This window comes from Poecile atricapillus, chromosome 2 (assembly GCF_030490865.1).
Source record: "Poecile atricapillus isolate bPoeAtr1 chromosome 2, bPoeAtr1.hap1, whole genome shotgun sequence".
Taxonomy (NCBI): Eukaryota; Metazoa; Chordata; class Aves; order Passeriformes; family Paridae; genus Poecile; species Poecile atricapillus.
This window is the reverse complement of record NC_081250.1, coordinates 87110298-87126545: the sequence shown is the minus strand read 5'-3', so window position 1 is coordinate 87126545 and position 16248 is coordinate 87110298. Positions and strand designations below refer to the sequence as shown.

General features: G+C 37.7%; 1 protein-coding gene across 5 annotated transcripts in view; it reads right to left on the bottom strand.

Annotated features, from left to right (window-relative positions):
• Window positions 1-16248, bottom strand: part of FHOD3 (formin homology 2 domain containing 3) — a 377669-nt gene that overhangs the window by 174266 nt on the left and 187155 nt on the right. For all 5 annotated transcript variants that reach the window (XM_058831361.1, XM_058831363.1, XM_058831362.1 and 2 more), the window contains exon 5: window positions 13851-13956. In XM_058831361.1, the coding sequence (XP_058687344.1) occupies window positions 13851-13956 (106 nt within the window). The remainder of the gene's footprint in view (window positions 1-13850; window positions 13957-16248) is intronic.

The following is a 16248-nucleotide window of genomic DNA, read 5'->3' as shown; positions in this document are numbered from 1 at the left end:
AATAGCACTGACTGTGCCTATCAACTACCACAATAATAATGTCACATCATCAGAATTTCTAAAGCCTGAACATGAGTCCAGGAGTTTATGCTCTCTGATTTTTCAGTTCAGGAGCAGAAGGAAGAGGTTTGTATCTCTTTCCTCATCTCATCCCACCTCCAAATATATACAAAAGTCACTTTTCTTAAAGCTAACTGTATACCAACTTATTAAACCTCTTAAAGGAGAGACAGATGACACTCATTGAGGGAAATGACCGCCAATATTCAGACTGAGACTCTATCACCAATGGGTTTCTTGTCAGAACTGAGGAAGCCTGCAGGTCCAAAGTGGTTTCTGACAAGTTCCCTCAACTGGCCTTGAGGAAGAGTTCCAATTAAAAAAAAACAAATTGCATCAAGTACTCAAGACTTTCCATGTTAAACTATAAGTTCAGACACAGACTCATGACCTCATGTGAAAAAAAATGAGAAACAAAGGATAACAGGAGATATGAAAGAAACTACTAATCAGGGAGCAAATCCATTTCAGTCTCAAAGGTATATTGTGTTCTCTCCTGCTCAAGGAGTCCACCTAACTACCTGGGACAAGGTAACTGGAATTAGGTGAGATGAATTCTACCGTGTAATCTAACTAAAAGGCATTATTTGATACTTCCTAAATCTTTACCTTTCATTATATATTCTAAAGGATTAATATAAAGGCAAAATTCCTACACACATTTCTGATAAACATTTACTTCTCCGTCAAGTCTTGCTCTACTAATTCACAATGAAGATATTACATAAGAACTCAACATTAAAACACTAAATTAAAAAAAAAAGTCAGTTATTTGTAGGTAAAATCTAAACAATTACACTCTCAGTGGAACTGATTCAGTAGTCACCTCATCAAATCGCATTACTACAGCTAAAGCCCAGAGTAAAGCAACACAAGCAATTTCACTCTTCTAGCCAATAAAGCACTAGTTTCCTATGTATTTTTTTCAGCATTTAAAGTGAGCCATCAGCCTCACAACACAGAAACTGAAGGCACCCTTCATATGGGACAGTGTACTTGTTTCTAAAATAGCCTGTTAGTTCCCATGAAAACACTCCAGTGTTTAGTTGTCCATAATTTCCTCAAGCTTTAAGTTTGAACTGAAACTTTCTGTGGTATTTGAAACAGAATACTTTCTTTTTTTCATGGAAAATTTCCAACACTTATTATATTTGGGGTGGGTTTCTGAAAGGCAGGAGGAAGAAGGAGGAAGAGAACTTTTCACTGGAATTGAAAATACTGCTGAGAATATATTTTGGAAAGATGAATATTTTGGGAATTTGAACTCTTTGGAATATTCAGAAAAGTTATAACCTCATGTCAGTGAAAAAGTTCATACAGAAAATCTTAAAATGCGCCCAAACTTCATGTGACTATAATGTTTTGAAATAGCTGTTTTTTGACATTTGTAACAGCCTTTACTGAACATATGCAATCAGCTGATACCTCTGTACACTCCATTTTTGAAGCTCAAAATATCCCCATAATGCTCCCAGCTGCTGCCCTCCAAGGAAGATGCCAAGGCACTTAAAGTAAGAGCAGCAGCTTGTGGGGTTTTTTGGTTTTGTTTTAAATAACTATCTTCTTACACAGATGGTGAGAAGAGGAATTTTAATCTGAATGCAGAAGAAAGCAAAATACAAACCTAGAGATGTTCAAGGAAATGAAAGGGGGAGGAACTCTGTCAGAATACCTGATGAGTGTCCAAGAATTATGAAAAGAGATGAAGTGACTGGGACAAATGAAGGAAATAATGGGAAAGACTAACATCTATTTGGCTGGAGGAAACACACAGATTAGGGCTGATGTGAGTGATGTTGAGGAAAGAAATGTACAGAAGATAAGATACCAAAAAATAGACTAGATTCTTGATAGTGGCACTACAACACTCTCCCTTATTTGTTTGTCTCAGATCAAAATCAGGGTTTTGCTAACACAGGAGTTTCTGTCCCACCATTGAGAAGTGGAATGAGTAACTCAACAGGACAAAAAAAAAATCCGAAACAATAGCAAAATATCGACCTTTTCATACCCATTTTTCAGATGAAAATGACACACTCCTCTATCAAGTTCATTACATCACATAAACACAGCTGTGGTGTCAGAACCCAGGACAGACAGGGCAGAGGTGAGAAGATGTGATGGGAAGAAAAGGCATTTAAGACAGCCTAAACTGGTGAAGAAATTAATGTAAATGAATTTATAATATTGTTAAATGGATTGATGATGTAAATAAACTGATAGACTGATGGAGAGTAAAGGAAGTTGACATGGAAAGCATGAAATAGAAACAGATCAGAGAAAGAAAACTAGGACAGACTGAACAAGAGTCTGAATAGGAAAAGAAGTCCTAAGAGTAACAATTAAAAAAGGAATAAACAGAAAATACCATATTGACTTTGAAAAACCAGCCCAAGGACAAGCTCCAAACCAGAACTCAGAGTTACTGAATCTTTCTGAATTCAGAATGTCTTTTCAAGTGCCTCATTTCCTTATCTACCACACAAAGATAATGCTGCCCTTTGAGCTCTTGGATAACATCTAGTGACAAAACACAGAAAAATCCATGAGGAAAACAAACATTTTATAGCAGAGTTTGCATAGCATGAAATAAATCACAAAGCCTGGGGAAGGACTGCTGATAACAGCAGCTATTTAAAAGGTGTTCAGTAAGTGCACAGGTGCGATGGTGCTCACTGGCTGAAGCAGAACAGCTGAGGAAAAAGCTGTACCACTGTGCCATCAAAGGCTGGATCAACTGCCACACAAAGGGGGCAGGCATGTCTGCAAAGAAAGCTCAGACAGGTATTTTTAATTTTCAAGACTTTTCTCTATCAACAAAATTATTACAGTAATAATATTAACAGTATTCTTAGTGCATTTGACCCTAATCATCTTAGGAAAAAAACCTAAACTGAACAAACAAACAAAAAAATAATAATAAAAAACAAGCATATCCCAAGCACATATAAAAAATATCCTTAGCAACCAATATATATCGTTTATAAACAATACAGTTAATGTTCCCATTACTGATATTGACCTGAACACTAAAGCAAGCTTATGGTGACCCACTACCAAATTTTGGGAATGTGGAAACGGTATTTAGAAGCTGCAGCTTTTAAAGCAGAATTTCTGCCCAGTGAATGGATTTTGTCTGGCTGAAAAACAGTGTGTGCTCCCAAGACTGCTTCTTTGCAGGTGTTGATTAGATCCTGCATGTCAGGGAATGACTGAGATTGGGAACATGTGGGATGTAAGCCTGCAGATAGGGACCCTTTTCACTACAGAGACTTGATGCTCATCAGGAATAAGTGCTGTGCAACCCTGCTGCAACCCAAAGCCAATTTGGGGTAGAACTTTAAAAATCACAGAGGTGTCTCCAAAGAAGGGAATTGCAGGGGGGAGGGGAAGGGACAGAGAAGGCAAGAGGAAGTTGAAAGCCTGGTCTAGGCTGGTGATAACATATAGAAGGAAGAAGGTTAAGTAAGAGGAAACAGGATATTGCCCAGTACTGGCAGAAGTTCTTTAAGATCCACCTGTCATTCAAATAAGGAATAAATAAACCTGCTTAAAACACACAATAGACATAGCATATCCTGAGTAGTACTTCAGTGACTCAAGCCAAAGTGCCAAAACAGAGCCATTTGATGCCACTCCTCATAGTGCACAACAGTATTTTTAGTGTTTCTTCACTGCAGGGAACCCAAAGCACTTCAAGGTCAGAGGACAGAAGAATATTTGTTCTCTAACTGTAACCAAATAAAAGAGGCAAAGGGAAAAAAAAAAAAAAAAAAAAAAGGCTTACTTTACATAGCACCTACATCAGTAAACTCTCTTCACTAAATCGACTGTGAAGAAACTTCTAAGTGATAAATTATTAAAAAACACACCCTAGACAACAGAGGTTGTGTATTTTTAGCAGCTAGTGAAGGCCAGTGATTCTGTAGTGCTTGAGTGAAGGAGGTAGGTATAGTCTCCTCTCCTGGCATGACAACATTAACTTTAGTGCCAAGAATTTAAATGGAAAAAGGAGGAAATGCCTCACACACTGAAAACAGAACAAAAAAATCCTTATTGTCAGGCAAGGTGGAGAGAAAGAAATCATGTTACAATTAATAGATAGTGTATCAAACTCCACTGTTTTTAATCCCACTGTAGGAACGGGATAAACCTCTGCTTCCCCCCACTTCATGCAGGGAGCCCCAAGTACAACACTTTTCTCTCGCTTGCAAAGGGAAGACACAATATCCTGTTTGCCTTTACATAGTACCTTTAATTTGCTGCCTTACCCAGTCTGTTCAGCCCTGCCTGTGCATCCACTGACAGCCTTCACACACACGAGGAGGGGGGGAGGCCAGCCCCATTCCACTCTCATCACTCCAATGCCACCATCAGTGTCTCCAGTCCTGTGTATGGAAGGAGGTGGAGAGGGCAGTGGAGGAGGGTAGGAAGTTGTGCTGTCAGAAGGTAAGCTGATCCTTCGACTTCATTACAAAGCAGCAGAAAGAGTTTCACTCTTTCCTCATTCAACCCATGTACACAGGCATCTATTTGCTAGTAGTTCTGCTTTCCTGAGGGCCACATGATGCTCCATTGGTGCTCCTTTGGGCTGCAGGCAAGCAGAAACCCTCCACAGCAGAAACAGAAATATTAATACTCCCATGTGTTCACTAAGATTATCCTTCACTGTCATCAGCCTGAAAGTATTCTACAGTTTTTCTTAGACATATATGTAGGCATTTTTGATCAGTTAACAATTAATTCTGTGCTAATACATGCAAGTCCTATGACTTAGCTTTTAAGTTCTTCAATCACCTACAATTTCTTAGTATTTGATGCAGTAGTGATCAGAGACTTAAAAGCAGGTCACTGCCTAACAGTAATGAAAGTATTTCAAGAGCTTACAGTTCACTGGTCCAGTTTCCTGATTGCACCTATGAGAACATGATTGATAGAAATCCACACACAAACACATTTGCAAGGATTGTGGACAGAGCTAATATGTGACTTAAAATAACGTATCTGGATATGGAAATTAACTCCAAAGATATTTGAAGAACCTCATTTTTGTCACGTCCTTATATCACACAATAATCACCTTCATGGAATAGCAGCCAGCACCTCTCAATTATCTTACATGTTTGATTCCATCTCTTCCAATTTTCATTTAAAGTCTTTAATTTTCCCTGATTATGTATCAGGATGGAGCACTCTGTGTGGCACTCTAGCAACTACCATGACAAATTGCTGTGGAAGAAAATGAAAAGAATCAAACTCTATTTCCCAATGATATTTTAACATGTTTTATGTGCATATATTTAATGCAAATAATTTATAGTAAAATTACCAGCAGCTGTATACTTTATGCAATTATTCATGTCTGTGCTGGCTTATGAATGTCTACTTTTCTACACATTTTCTCCTTCTCTACTCTTGGGCTACAAGATTACGACAAATAGGCAGAAACGCTGTAATATGCTCATAACAAGTTGGAATCAGCTCATTGTTTTCAAGACTTGTTCATGAAGTTTGAGTAGTTAAAATATAAAATAACCACAATGGCTTTAAAGGCCTCTGGGAGTACGTCCCAAGTACTTAGTCTTTGCTCAGTAGTTAAGGATGTGCATTTTTCATGTTCAGATCCTCATTTTACACACAGCCTGTACAGCCTGAGGTATCACATTTCATGGGAATTTCACAAAGCATAAAAAAAATTACTCAGAACCTGAAGATTCATTTTCATAGAGACAGAAATCAACTCAAAGGCTCCCAGCCTGTCAGCTTTAAAAACAAGGGAAATCCATAATTTTATGGTGGTGTTATTACTGAATTCCATGTAGACCCTATATCCTCCTCGTGAGCAGTCCCACCATGAAAGGCCATTTCATATAATGCATGGCACAAGGAACAACTTCTTTCGTAGATGTGTAAATTACTATAGGGTGGTTAAACTTTTGAACTCAAACTTGCTTTGATGCCAATTCCCATTTCAGACTGGGAGGACTTGTATGCTCTGTGTGAGGACTATCTGGCTCTGCTTCCAGATGGATCATGCATCACAATCACATCCAGGGAGAAGCGAGGGAGGAGGAGGACAAAGGGGAGGGCAGTGCTTGCTCAACAACTAAAAGGGAATGCCTGAAGTTGTATTCAGTGGGGTACTCAGTGTAATGCATGAACAGAACAATCAATAATAATAATTTTAAAATATGCAGATGAGAAATGAAGAAAGGAAATGCTAGAAGTGTAGAGTGGAAAGGAAAGGTGATGTTTTCCCTCTTTTTAAACTGCATGATTTCTAATGTCAAGTTCTCCCAAGTATCCCTGTACAAGAAGACAAATGCATTTAGTCTTAAAGAGATATTTGCAGAAGTAAAAGAGGATTCACCTACTGAGACAAGGAGGTTTAGTGTTTATACTATGGAGATAGTATAATGTGCTTTTTTCTTCTGGTATAACAACACATTGTAACCTCATTATTTCTAATCTAAAGGGTTCATGAATCAGGATGCCAAATCCATTTGTATTTTTTCATTTCATGGCTTTTCAAGAAGAGGTTTCTGCTCATGTAACAGAAAGAGGTACTGATCCATCAAGTATACAGGTCTGATTTTTCTGAGACTCCTGCTTTTTCATCTGGACTACAAGAAATGGTACCTATAACATTCACTGATGGAAAACTGGCAGTGTAGTCAATCTCACACAGCTGCATCCCTGCCAGGCTGTACCTCAGCTCAGCAGTGCTGCTCATTAACAGGCTTTCTTAGCTCAGCTACACTAATCTGCTACCAACTTGCTCACACAGCTGCGGCTTGGTTTGGTGTGTTTTATTTTGCAGGTTGTTTTGTCGTGGTGGTAGGAAACGTAGGTTGTATCTCCGTGTGGAGCTTCCCTGTACTATGTGGGCATAACAGCTTCCAGGTGGAGTTGCCATCTGTTGGTATGGTTCCACGGGAACTATGATCTGATGTCCAGCATAAAAGTGAAGGATATGAATTTTGAAATGTCCACAGGACAAGTGTCCAATTCTGATAAGCTTTCTGAAAGGCCAAATAACTGAATTTACTGGGAGACTGTGCCAGCAAACTTCTCCCAGAAGCAACACTCCCAAGTAATCAAGCTACAGTCACCCAATTTCTTTTTAAAGTTCAGGCTGTTACTGCAGGTATTTTGAGATGGAGTGGTAAGTTTACATCATTTTAAAGTACTGCCATAAGGAGACAGCTTGAATATGTAGAGGCACATGCAGGAACTTCACAGTTACACACAGATACCTTCACACTGAAGGCTAAGAGAAAAGAAAGAAATACACAGGTAAGCCTAATCAAGTGTTATATATTCCTATTTACTTGGGGGTGGGATACTTTTCTACAGCTGGAAAATTTTAAACAATGTTCCAGTTCACTTTAAAACAGGAATATTGGAAAGATATGGAGTACCCAGTATTAGCTCCCTTTTCACTAGTAAACTTACCATCTGTTTTACTGCTGAAGTACCAACCAGCAAGATATGTCTATTTAGGATAGAAATAGCCTCTCACAGACTTTATTTCTATTTTTTGTTATTTACACAACCCCTACTTCCCATACAGACATTTACTGCAGAAGAAGGTGCTTCTTCTCTATGCTAAATGCTTTGTAATACCCAACCTTTAATGCAAAAGCACAAAGCCACAGTTTGTCAGGCTGAGGGATGAAAGTTCAAGAGCACTGGAAACATTCATGTCCTTGTAAATAACGAGGGGTCTTTTTGATAAAAACAGCCAGCCAATTCCTGGAAGAGGATCATCCACCCATTATAGAGAGCACACTTCCAAACCCCAAGCATTCCTAGTAGCAGTTGGCTCAATGCAGAAATGCGACCAGCTTGCTGATAACTTCATGCCTGCCTCTCAGAATGAAAGGGTTATCAGCAGCAGCTTCCACTGCTTGCTTGCAAAACCTCACCCTCACCTTCGACTTCCTCTAGCTCCTTGACATCTTGAGGCACACACGGTGTCTTGGTGACAGACAGTAACCAGATGGCCTTTTACCATCCAGCACTGAGTCCTTTCAGGAATTTAATCTGATTTCCCAGAATACGCAGCACAGCCCTTGGGTCCAAACTTGGCATGCAGGTAGGATTGCATGCCTCTGGCTTTATAAATAGGCATAACTGTAGGTGGCTTTGGTACATGTCAGTGCTTGAACAGTTTGCCTGCTAGTTTGGAAAAACTGATCCCCTGCCTGGGCATTCATCTGCAGTTCTGACTCTGGTGGCTCCTGCGCATGCCCAGCCACCCTGTCAAACAGATCAGTGTCCCCTAATTCCAACAGCAAAGTCACGTTCTGCTTTACAACCTAGTAGTTCTTATGGTAATTTCTTTCCATTTTTTATTGTTGTCAGCTACACTGTACTGTATAATTGAAAACACATGCAAAATACAGATTTAGAATCACCTCGCTGCAGCAGGGAGCTGAGGTTACTTAAAGGGTGACTACCCAGACTCAGCTACACTCTTTCTGTTCACCCATCCCTTTGCAAAGGTTGGCTCCCATTTACCAGCTAGACGGGTGAGGAATCAAAATATTGCCCCATTCTTATGCCTCAGTGGGGGATTTGAAAGTTTCAGGCTCCTCAGTTCTCATTGCTCTACCTTGGGAAGTCATTACTCCTCTTGGGAACTTCTCCATCACTGGTAGTTCACATCTGTGCAAATTGTAGCTATCAGGCTTGAAGAAAACTGTTTTAATAGATCCCTCATAATTTAAGCATGTAACAAAGATTAAAATGTTTCTTGGAGTTATGTTTCACATGTGATTTTAGTGTTTTAAGACACTCAGTTATTTTTATTCACATTTTAGGACTCATATACAACTTTTCTGGTATAAGTCCCTCATAAAATTACTTAAAATTCCTTAAAGGTCTTGCAAAAATTGTCAAAAAAAAAAAGAAGAAAAAAGAAAAGTATTATTATATGCTTATTATATCTGCATGAAGGTAAAAGCATGTTTGTTCAAATGCAATTCCAAAACAAACTACATTTGCTATTTATAAGGAAAAAATTGTAGAGCATAATAATAAAGATGCTGTTCTATCAGACTGAAGATGCTGTTGACTTTGTGCATGAATTTATCAACTTTCAATCCTCTTAAATGATATGTCACTGTCCCTCAGAAGATGTCAGATCCCTTGCCCAGGACCATTACCATTATCTTCTGTGCTTGCACCAATATCTGTAGAAACACACAGGACTTTAGCACTTTATCAGAAGTACAGAGGGTCTGTGACAGGAAAATGGTCTACTGGTTCTACTGCAACCTAGTGTTCTGCCCAGATTATTGAATTAAGTATAAATTAGTGAAGTTTTGTCTATACTGTCCTTGGAGATACTTAAAAGATGTGCAGACATGGTGCTTAGGGCCATAGTTTCATGGTGGATTTGGCATTGTTAGGTTAATGGTTCAACTCGATGACATTAAGGGCCTTTTTCAACCTAAATGTTTCTAGGATTCTACTTATTTTTAATTTTAGATTACAATAATGGTTTGGGGTTTTAAATGAGAGGGGTTAACTTAAAGTACAAATGCTACCTCAAAACATAACTCCTAGGCTTCTCCAAGCACTTATTATTCTTTATTTCTTCTTTAAAAAACCCCTACACGAGAAATTCAAAACTGCCAAACAAAATTGAAACCATCTCTCATCCAGACTTGACACTCAAATTCTTATTCTCCATATAAGCGCATAGCTTTCACAAAATCAGAGAGCTGCATCCAAAAGCTGAATTTGATTCAAGGATGGTCTAGTATGAGCACTGACTGCTGTTCTGCTTTTTCCTCAGCCTTAGTTCCTTAGACCATGCAGCAAGGTGAAGACCTTTGTCTGCTCAGACAATTGGCTTGTGCTTTCAGACCACAAGAGCAATATCTAGCTTTCATCTAATTATGGACACCTCTAGACACTCTGAATCCATAAGCAGCCTAATAGGGACCCAAGTACACAATTACACTCTACAAACGAGGCTGGATGACCTTCTGACAACTTTCTCATTTCATCTGAGGTATGGACAGCACAGTACCCCACCAGGCAGAACTCCTCAAATCACAGTGCCAGCAAAGTCATCCCTGAACCTCATAGCTTACTTATTCAGTGTATCTTTAAAAAAATTAAGCTTTGGTATACACAAGCTGCTTTTTTTCCTCACCTTCCCAATAGCACTGGCTAAATTATCAGAAAACATGAAGGCTACCTGGCATTTCATGTGTTGCTTCGCATTCTGTGCAAGGAACAGATATCTCAAAATTATATCCAAGGAATCTTCAAAATTACAATAAGATTTATATTAATCCTCATCAGTTATGGATATTTTCATTATCTTTAACCCATTCCTATCTGGTTTTGAATATTTAGGTAACATCCACCATACTGCAATCTTCTAACTGGGACAGAAAATTTTAACTTCAGTGCTATCAGTGAAGTTCTTCATCCTTATGGATCCTTGTGGATAAAAAGGAAGAGGGAGGAAATAACAAAAGGAAAACAAGCCTGTTTCCATAGGGAGGGAGGGGGAAGTCCCTCAAAACACGGTTTCTTTAGATGTCCATAATAATTAAAAGGAAAATTGGAGAATAAATTTAGTTTTAAGAACTATTAAATAAAGAGGATCAAAAGATGTTTTTAAGCTAGTCCTTAACCCTTGAGAGAAGCCCTGGCTACTGTTGGTTTCCAGTCAATAGGCTATATGCTGACAAAAGGGAACACTTTGGGAAAGGTACAGTCAAACAGCCCTAGCTGAGGGGACCTGAACAGAAATAAACAGTCATTCCTTAGCACTCAACAATAAACTGTATGGATTTCTCAGCATTGTATGTAGAAACCACACTTACCTTCTCTTCACTTATCCATTAAAGAACCAACATTTTCATGACGCATATTTAATCATTTTTTGGCAGCTCAGTCTGACTTGAACCAAGTCAAAACCCCTAAGCAGAAATTCACAACCAAGAAACATTAGAGTGAAACAACGCGGACTTTTGGAAAAAGGAAAATAATATCCTCAAGAAATAACTTGTACCTGGAACTCACTGAAACACCTACAGCCCTTAAGCATACACGTATTTCCAGCCTATTTTCTCGCCATGATACAAAGCTGTGTCTTGCTGAGTTGCAGGCAAACAAGTTGGCATGAAACACTGGGAAATTGCTCAGTCAAGATGATGGACAGCCTCATGTAGGTGACTCCTCAAAGCAAAGGAGACAATGCTGTACCTAAGGCTGCCACTTACTGTCACAAGCCCTGCAAGCTGAGTTAGAATTGCCAGAGGAAGAGAGTGAATGACACCAAAGGTGCTGGAAAAATGTCAGAATATGGAAATTAGAAGAAATCCCATCTATTTATGATTTAGGTTAAATGCAATGAAAATAAGGAGAATATATTCCACTCCAAAAGGATCTGCAGAACAAGGACAACACGGCAGGAAAGCACAAAATCTCTAAAAAAAGACTACGTTTTACTTCTAAAATCTCTACTATTTAACACTAAGCTAAGAGCTTACAAGACTACCTCCATGCTGTGATGTACCTTCAGTAAAATTTATTCACCTAGTTACCAGTACTCTGGGTTTAGTAAAATGCAGCGCTGCAATAGGTACACACAATTGCCACAAAAAAAAAAAAACAACAATCCCTAACCAATCACTATGATCTTCCAAAAATAATATACCAGAAACACTCTTATATGACATATTTAATGCTTCTTTTCAGCACCCTCCTGAATGTATTTGGGTAATATTGTTTGGCTATACTGAAGTTCCAAATCTATCTTTATCTCATTGTACACAGACCTATCCAGAAAGTACATGCTGGCTCCTGGAACTGCAAACCACCTGACATAATTTTGGAGTTGTAACAAGCTTTGAAATTCCTGAAAGACAATCAAGAGCAAAACTGGAATGAAGCCCACATCATGCAGAAAAATTGCATCCTGTAAAGGATGCTAGGATATACTACCCAGAGAGAAACTTCAGCTTCACACAGCAGCAATGTAGGGCAAAAAAAAAGACCTGATTTCAGAAGTTACTAATCCCTAAAAACATCTTCCTAAAATAATGTTTTTACTTTATGGCATTCTTCTACACAATTAATTTTTGTTATTGTTAATGTTGTTTTGTTATATTAATTTTGAACAAACTGTAACCACTTGTTAATAACAATGCAACAAGATGAGTTTGCAGTTGCATTTGTATGATGCCATGGACAATGAAACTAAGGCTCTGTTTTATCATTCATTAAATTCACACAAGAATTTCTAATTTTAGATCATGGAAACCAAGCACTTGAAAGCCACCACAAGAAAGAGATCATTAGATGTCTTTGAATGCTGGATGCATTAGGATATGAGAAGGGAAGAAGAATGGGAAGGGTCCTGAAGGCCAGACTGCCCCATACATCACCTTTCTTTTGCTTCCAGTCTGAATTTTCTGAGAGCATCTATGGCCAGTTTTCTCCTAGAAACTTTTAATTGCATGTTTCTGTGTCCTTGTCTTCTATTCAAGTACTTCCGTGTGACTGCACAGCTACTGACATAGAGCATAATTCCTGTAGTACTGGTTTGTTTCTTTTACGCCTCCAAACCTGGTCTTCAACACCTTTGTATGAAGCCCCACATACTATTTGAATCCTTGCTTTCCACAATTTAGCATTTCTGGTCCTTACAAAATTCTTTTTTTTTTTCTTTTTTTTTTTTCTTTTTTTTTTTTTCCTCAATGTGTTATTTGAGTTTTAGCAGTTAAATACATCAAAGTGACATTTTTAAATACAGCTATATACGTCAGTCTAAGAAAACTCATATGAGCAATCTACCACAACTATGCATTCGTAAGCAGTCTCTATTTAGTATGAGATCATCCAGCAGCAAAGATCCCTTGGAATGACTGTTCTCCCCTCAAAATACTGAAGAAACTCTTCAAATTTACAGCCTAAGTTTCCTGGCTAGATAAAAAACACGTGCATCCATTCGGGCCACAATAGATGAAATCAGCTTTTTAATCACATGGCACACCTTTTTCAAATCCCTCTCCAAACCCTATCTTTGCCAGTTATCTTTTATGTGCAAAGAACAGAACATAAACCTCTCATTACCTGTTTAACTCCAAAATGTCAGATAGCTAAAATTTGTTTCCAGCCAATTGACCCCTTACAGTATGATTTTCTCTTGGTTTATTCCATGATACCCAGAGATACCAATGATACTGCTGCATTCTGCTGCACAACAGAAAGAGGCAATAAGAAAATACATCTTCCAACAGGGTGATGGAGCAGGCTGGGTGCTGCCACTCTCTGTTTCCCTTGTATTTTTCAACTGTCTAAGCAGCATGGAAAAAAACCTCCACGATGCTTGGGAGGTCACAGCCACCCATCACTGCAAGAAAGGAGAGAAACACAGCTCAAAAAACTACTCCTGCTGCATCCAACCTTTTTGCAGCAGCTCCTTTGTAAAAGATGACCACACTCCAAGGAGTTATTTTGTTCTGTGCCCTCTGACAGTTATCCTGTAAAGGCTTTAGAAAGCCTTTTCTTTCTTAGAATTAGAGATTTGCAGTGTAATCTACAAGAAAAGGTGAACATCGGGGAGACTATCAAGATTCCAAATATTCCAATTCATTCTGCTCCATGGTATTAATCTTCCCTAAACTTTCTTCCATAACATGAAAGAATCACGGGACCAAACTCAGAAACAAGTTCAAAGATGCTTTACACAGCAAGTTGATGCAGACCTGCAAGAGCTTCCAAGCAATAAAAACAACTTTTGGATACATTTCCTTTACCTCTCAGGATGTAGTTCTGATAATTCTGGTCAGCTTCTGCTCCCACTTTGATTAAGCAAGTCAGACCTTCTGCAATAACAAACTCATGAACCAAGTCCTTGTCATCCTGTCGCAGGAAAAAGGAAAAGCTGAATTAGATTTTTGAAAGACAAAGAAACATTATATCATAATGTAAAAACAAATGAATGCCTGCAACACTGATTTTGTTTCACATGTTGTAAGCAAGTTGATATGACAGTTCTTATACGGAGGACCAAAAGCAGGATTTTGAGTTTTAAAATCAGAATGAAACACATCAGTGCAAAGCAAGAAAAAACAAGTTTTAACCTTTCAGTCAAGTACAGAAAATTAAAATCTGCAAAATATGTCTTCCAGTTTTTTTCATTGAAGGCTTGCAGACATTCTCCACAATACTAAATCTCATCATATCACATAAACAAATATCTTTAAAGCCCTAAAACGTCAGGATCAACAACAGAACACCATCTGTATTCCATAGCATAACTTCAGTTTCAGTATTTTAGGCGTGTACAGCAAAACTTTAAAACTGGTTTTATTGCAATGTAATATTATATTTATTATCTTAACATAATATGAATTCATTATATTTAGAAGGGGAAAGAAAAGTGTTAAAGATAAGAACACTAGAAGAGAAAATGCCCACAATGTGATGGAGAACAACAAATACAAGAGAAAATTTCACATCAGTTTATATTTGCTAGAGTGGCTCAGTATTTCTTCACCATCAGTTCTTTCCTCAGGGCAGCAGAATTATTCCATGAAATGACACTAGGGTGAGAAGGGGTTTCCTGGACTTTATATAAATAACTACTGTGCCAAGAGAATATAGAAGGCTCATGCAGACAAACAAGAAGCTACTAAGAATTAAGATTAAACAGCCCTTAATGAATTAGCTGTGCAAATTAGGCACAAGACAAATTCAAGATATTAAAGGGAGAGAATTACTCTGCAGACAATCCCAGTTGCTGACTCCCTTCTTTCAATTTATGCTTTCACACATTACAGTGTAACAGACATAAATTCCAGCTTTCCAATAACGCAGCCCCAATAACCCAAGATCCATACAATACATTTCTTGAGAGTGATTTTTGAATTCATGGAAAACACTTAGCACACTGCCCAGAGAAATCAAATAATCAAGCCCCTTTTAGTGGGACATTTCACTTACTGCAAGTTTCTTTCAGCTGGATTGTTAATTTATTATTAACTTCCTTCCTTCACAAGAGATAATTTACATAATTCCTACAGACTGACCAAATGGGATATTAATAATTGGAAGGCGATCTAGCAGTTTGTGAGAAATTTAGAAATTATGAGAAAAAAAAAAAATCCATTTCATGTTTTAGCTGGTCAAATTTGTTAAAACAATTTGAAAAATATTATATAGTCATGTACAGATACACAAATTTATCACATGATAAAGGTGATTTATCCTGTAAATAAAGCATAAAAGTATACAAAGTGGAAGCATACAATCATACCCCACATCTTGGTGAAAGTATATCTTAAAAGCCCAAAATGCCTAAGATAAAATTCACCTCTGCCTATGTACTCTTAAGCTAAAAATTCTTTTTATTTCTTAGTCTCAATGTTTTATCTTTTAAGAGTGCTATTTTTTTTCAGTAGCTAGATAAAAGCCTTAATAGTGTTTTCTGAAAAGCTAAGAACTTTACAAACTCACATGTCAGACCAAGGCACTACAGATACAAGCACACAATTTTATGAAGACAAACTTTCCTCTATGCATTTTCACCACCAGGTATCCCATGTATCTCCTTGTTATAGGGTGCTTTTAACTCAAAGACACCTGATTAATTTCTTCTTTAAGAATTTTGAATCCTGTTTTTCCTACAAGTCCAGAGAGGAAACATATCCATGGAATCTCCCAGCCAAGCTTAATGTAAAGTATATTACGGGCTCAGGTAAACTAAGGCTATGTGTCATGGTAATGAGTAGTTTAATTTAAGAGAAAAAATATAAATAACAAATCTAATTTTTGAGTGAAATAATCACATTTTTTTTTCCAGACGGTAATGTTATCCTAGTTCACAAACAGTTCCTTTTTCTTGAAATGCCTTTTCTGTATACTTGAGCACACATTTTTATTTTGCATCAAGTGTGTTTTCATCCTCCTTGAGTTGAGGAAAAAAAGGAATCTGTTCTGGATTGACATACAGTGAAACAAAGAACATTGGAAAACAGAAAAAAGTAGGAGTAACTGTGGTCTGTAGATTCTGATTTATTAATAGACCTACAATGCCTGTTTGGGAAAAATAAATTACATTTGGATGATGAAAAAAAAATCCATACAGCAGAGAAGTTAACAGTAGTTCAGATTTAGAGAATTTCACAGATTGAATCCAAAAAAACAAAATAA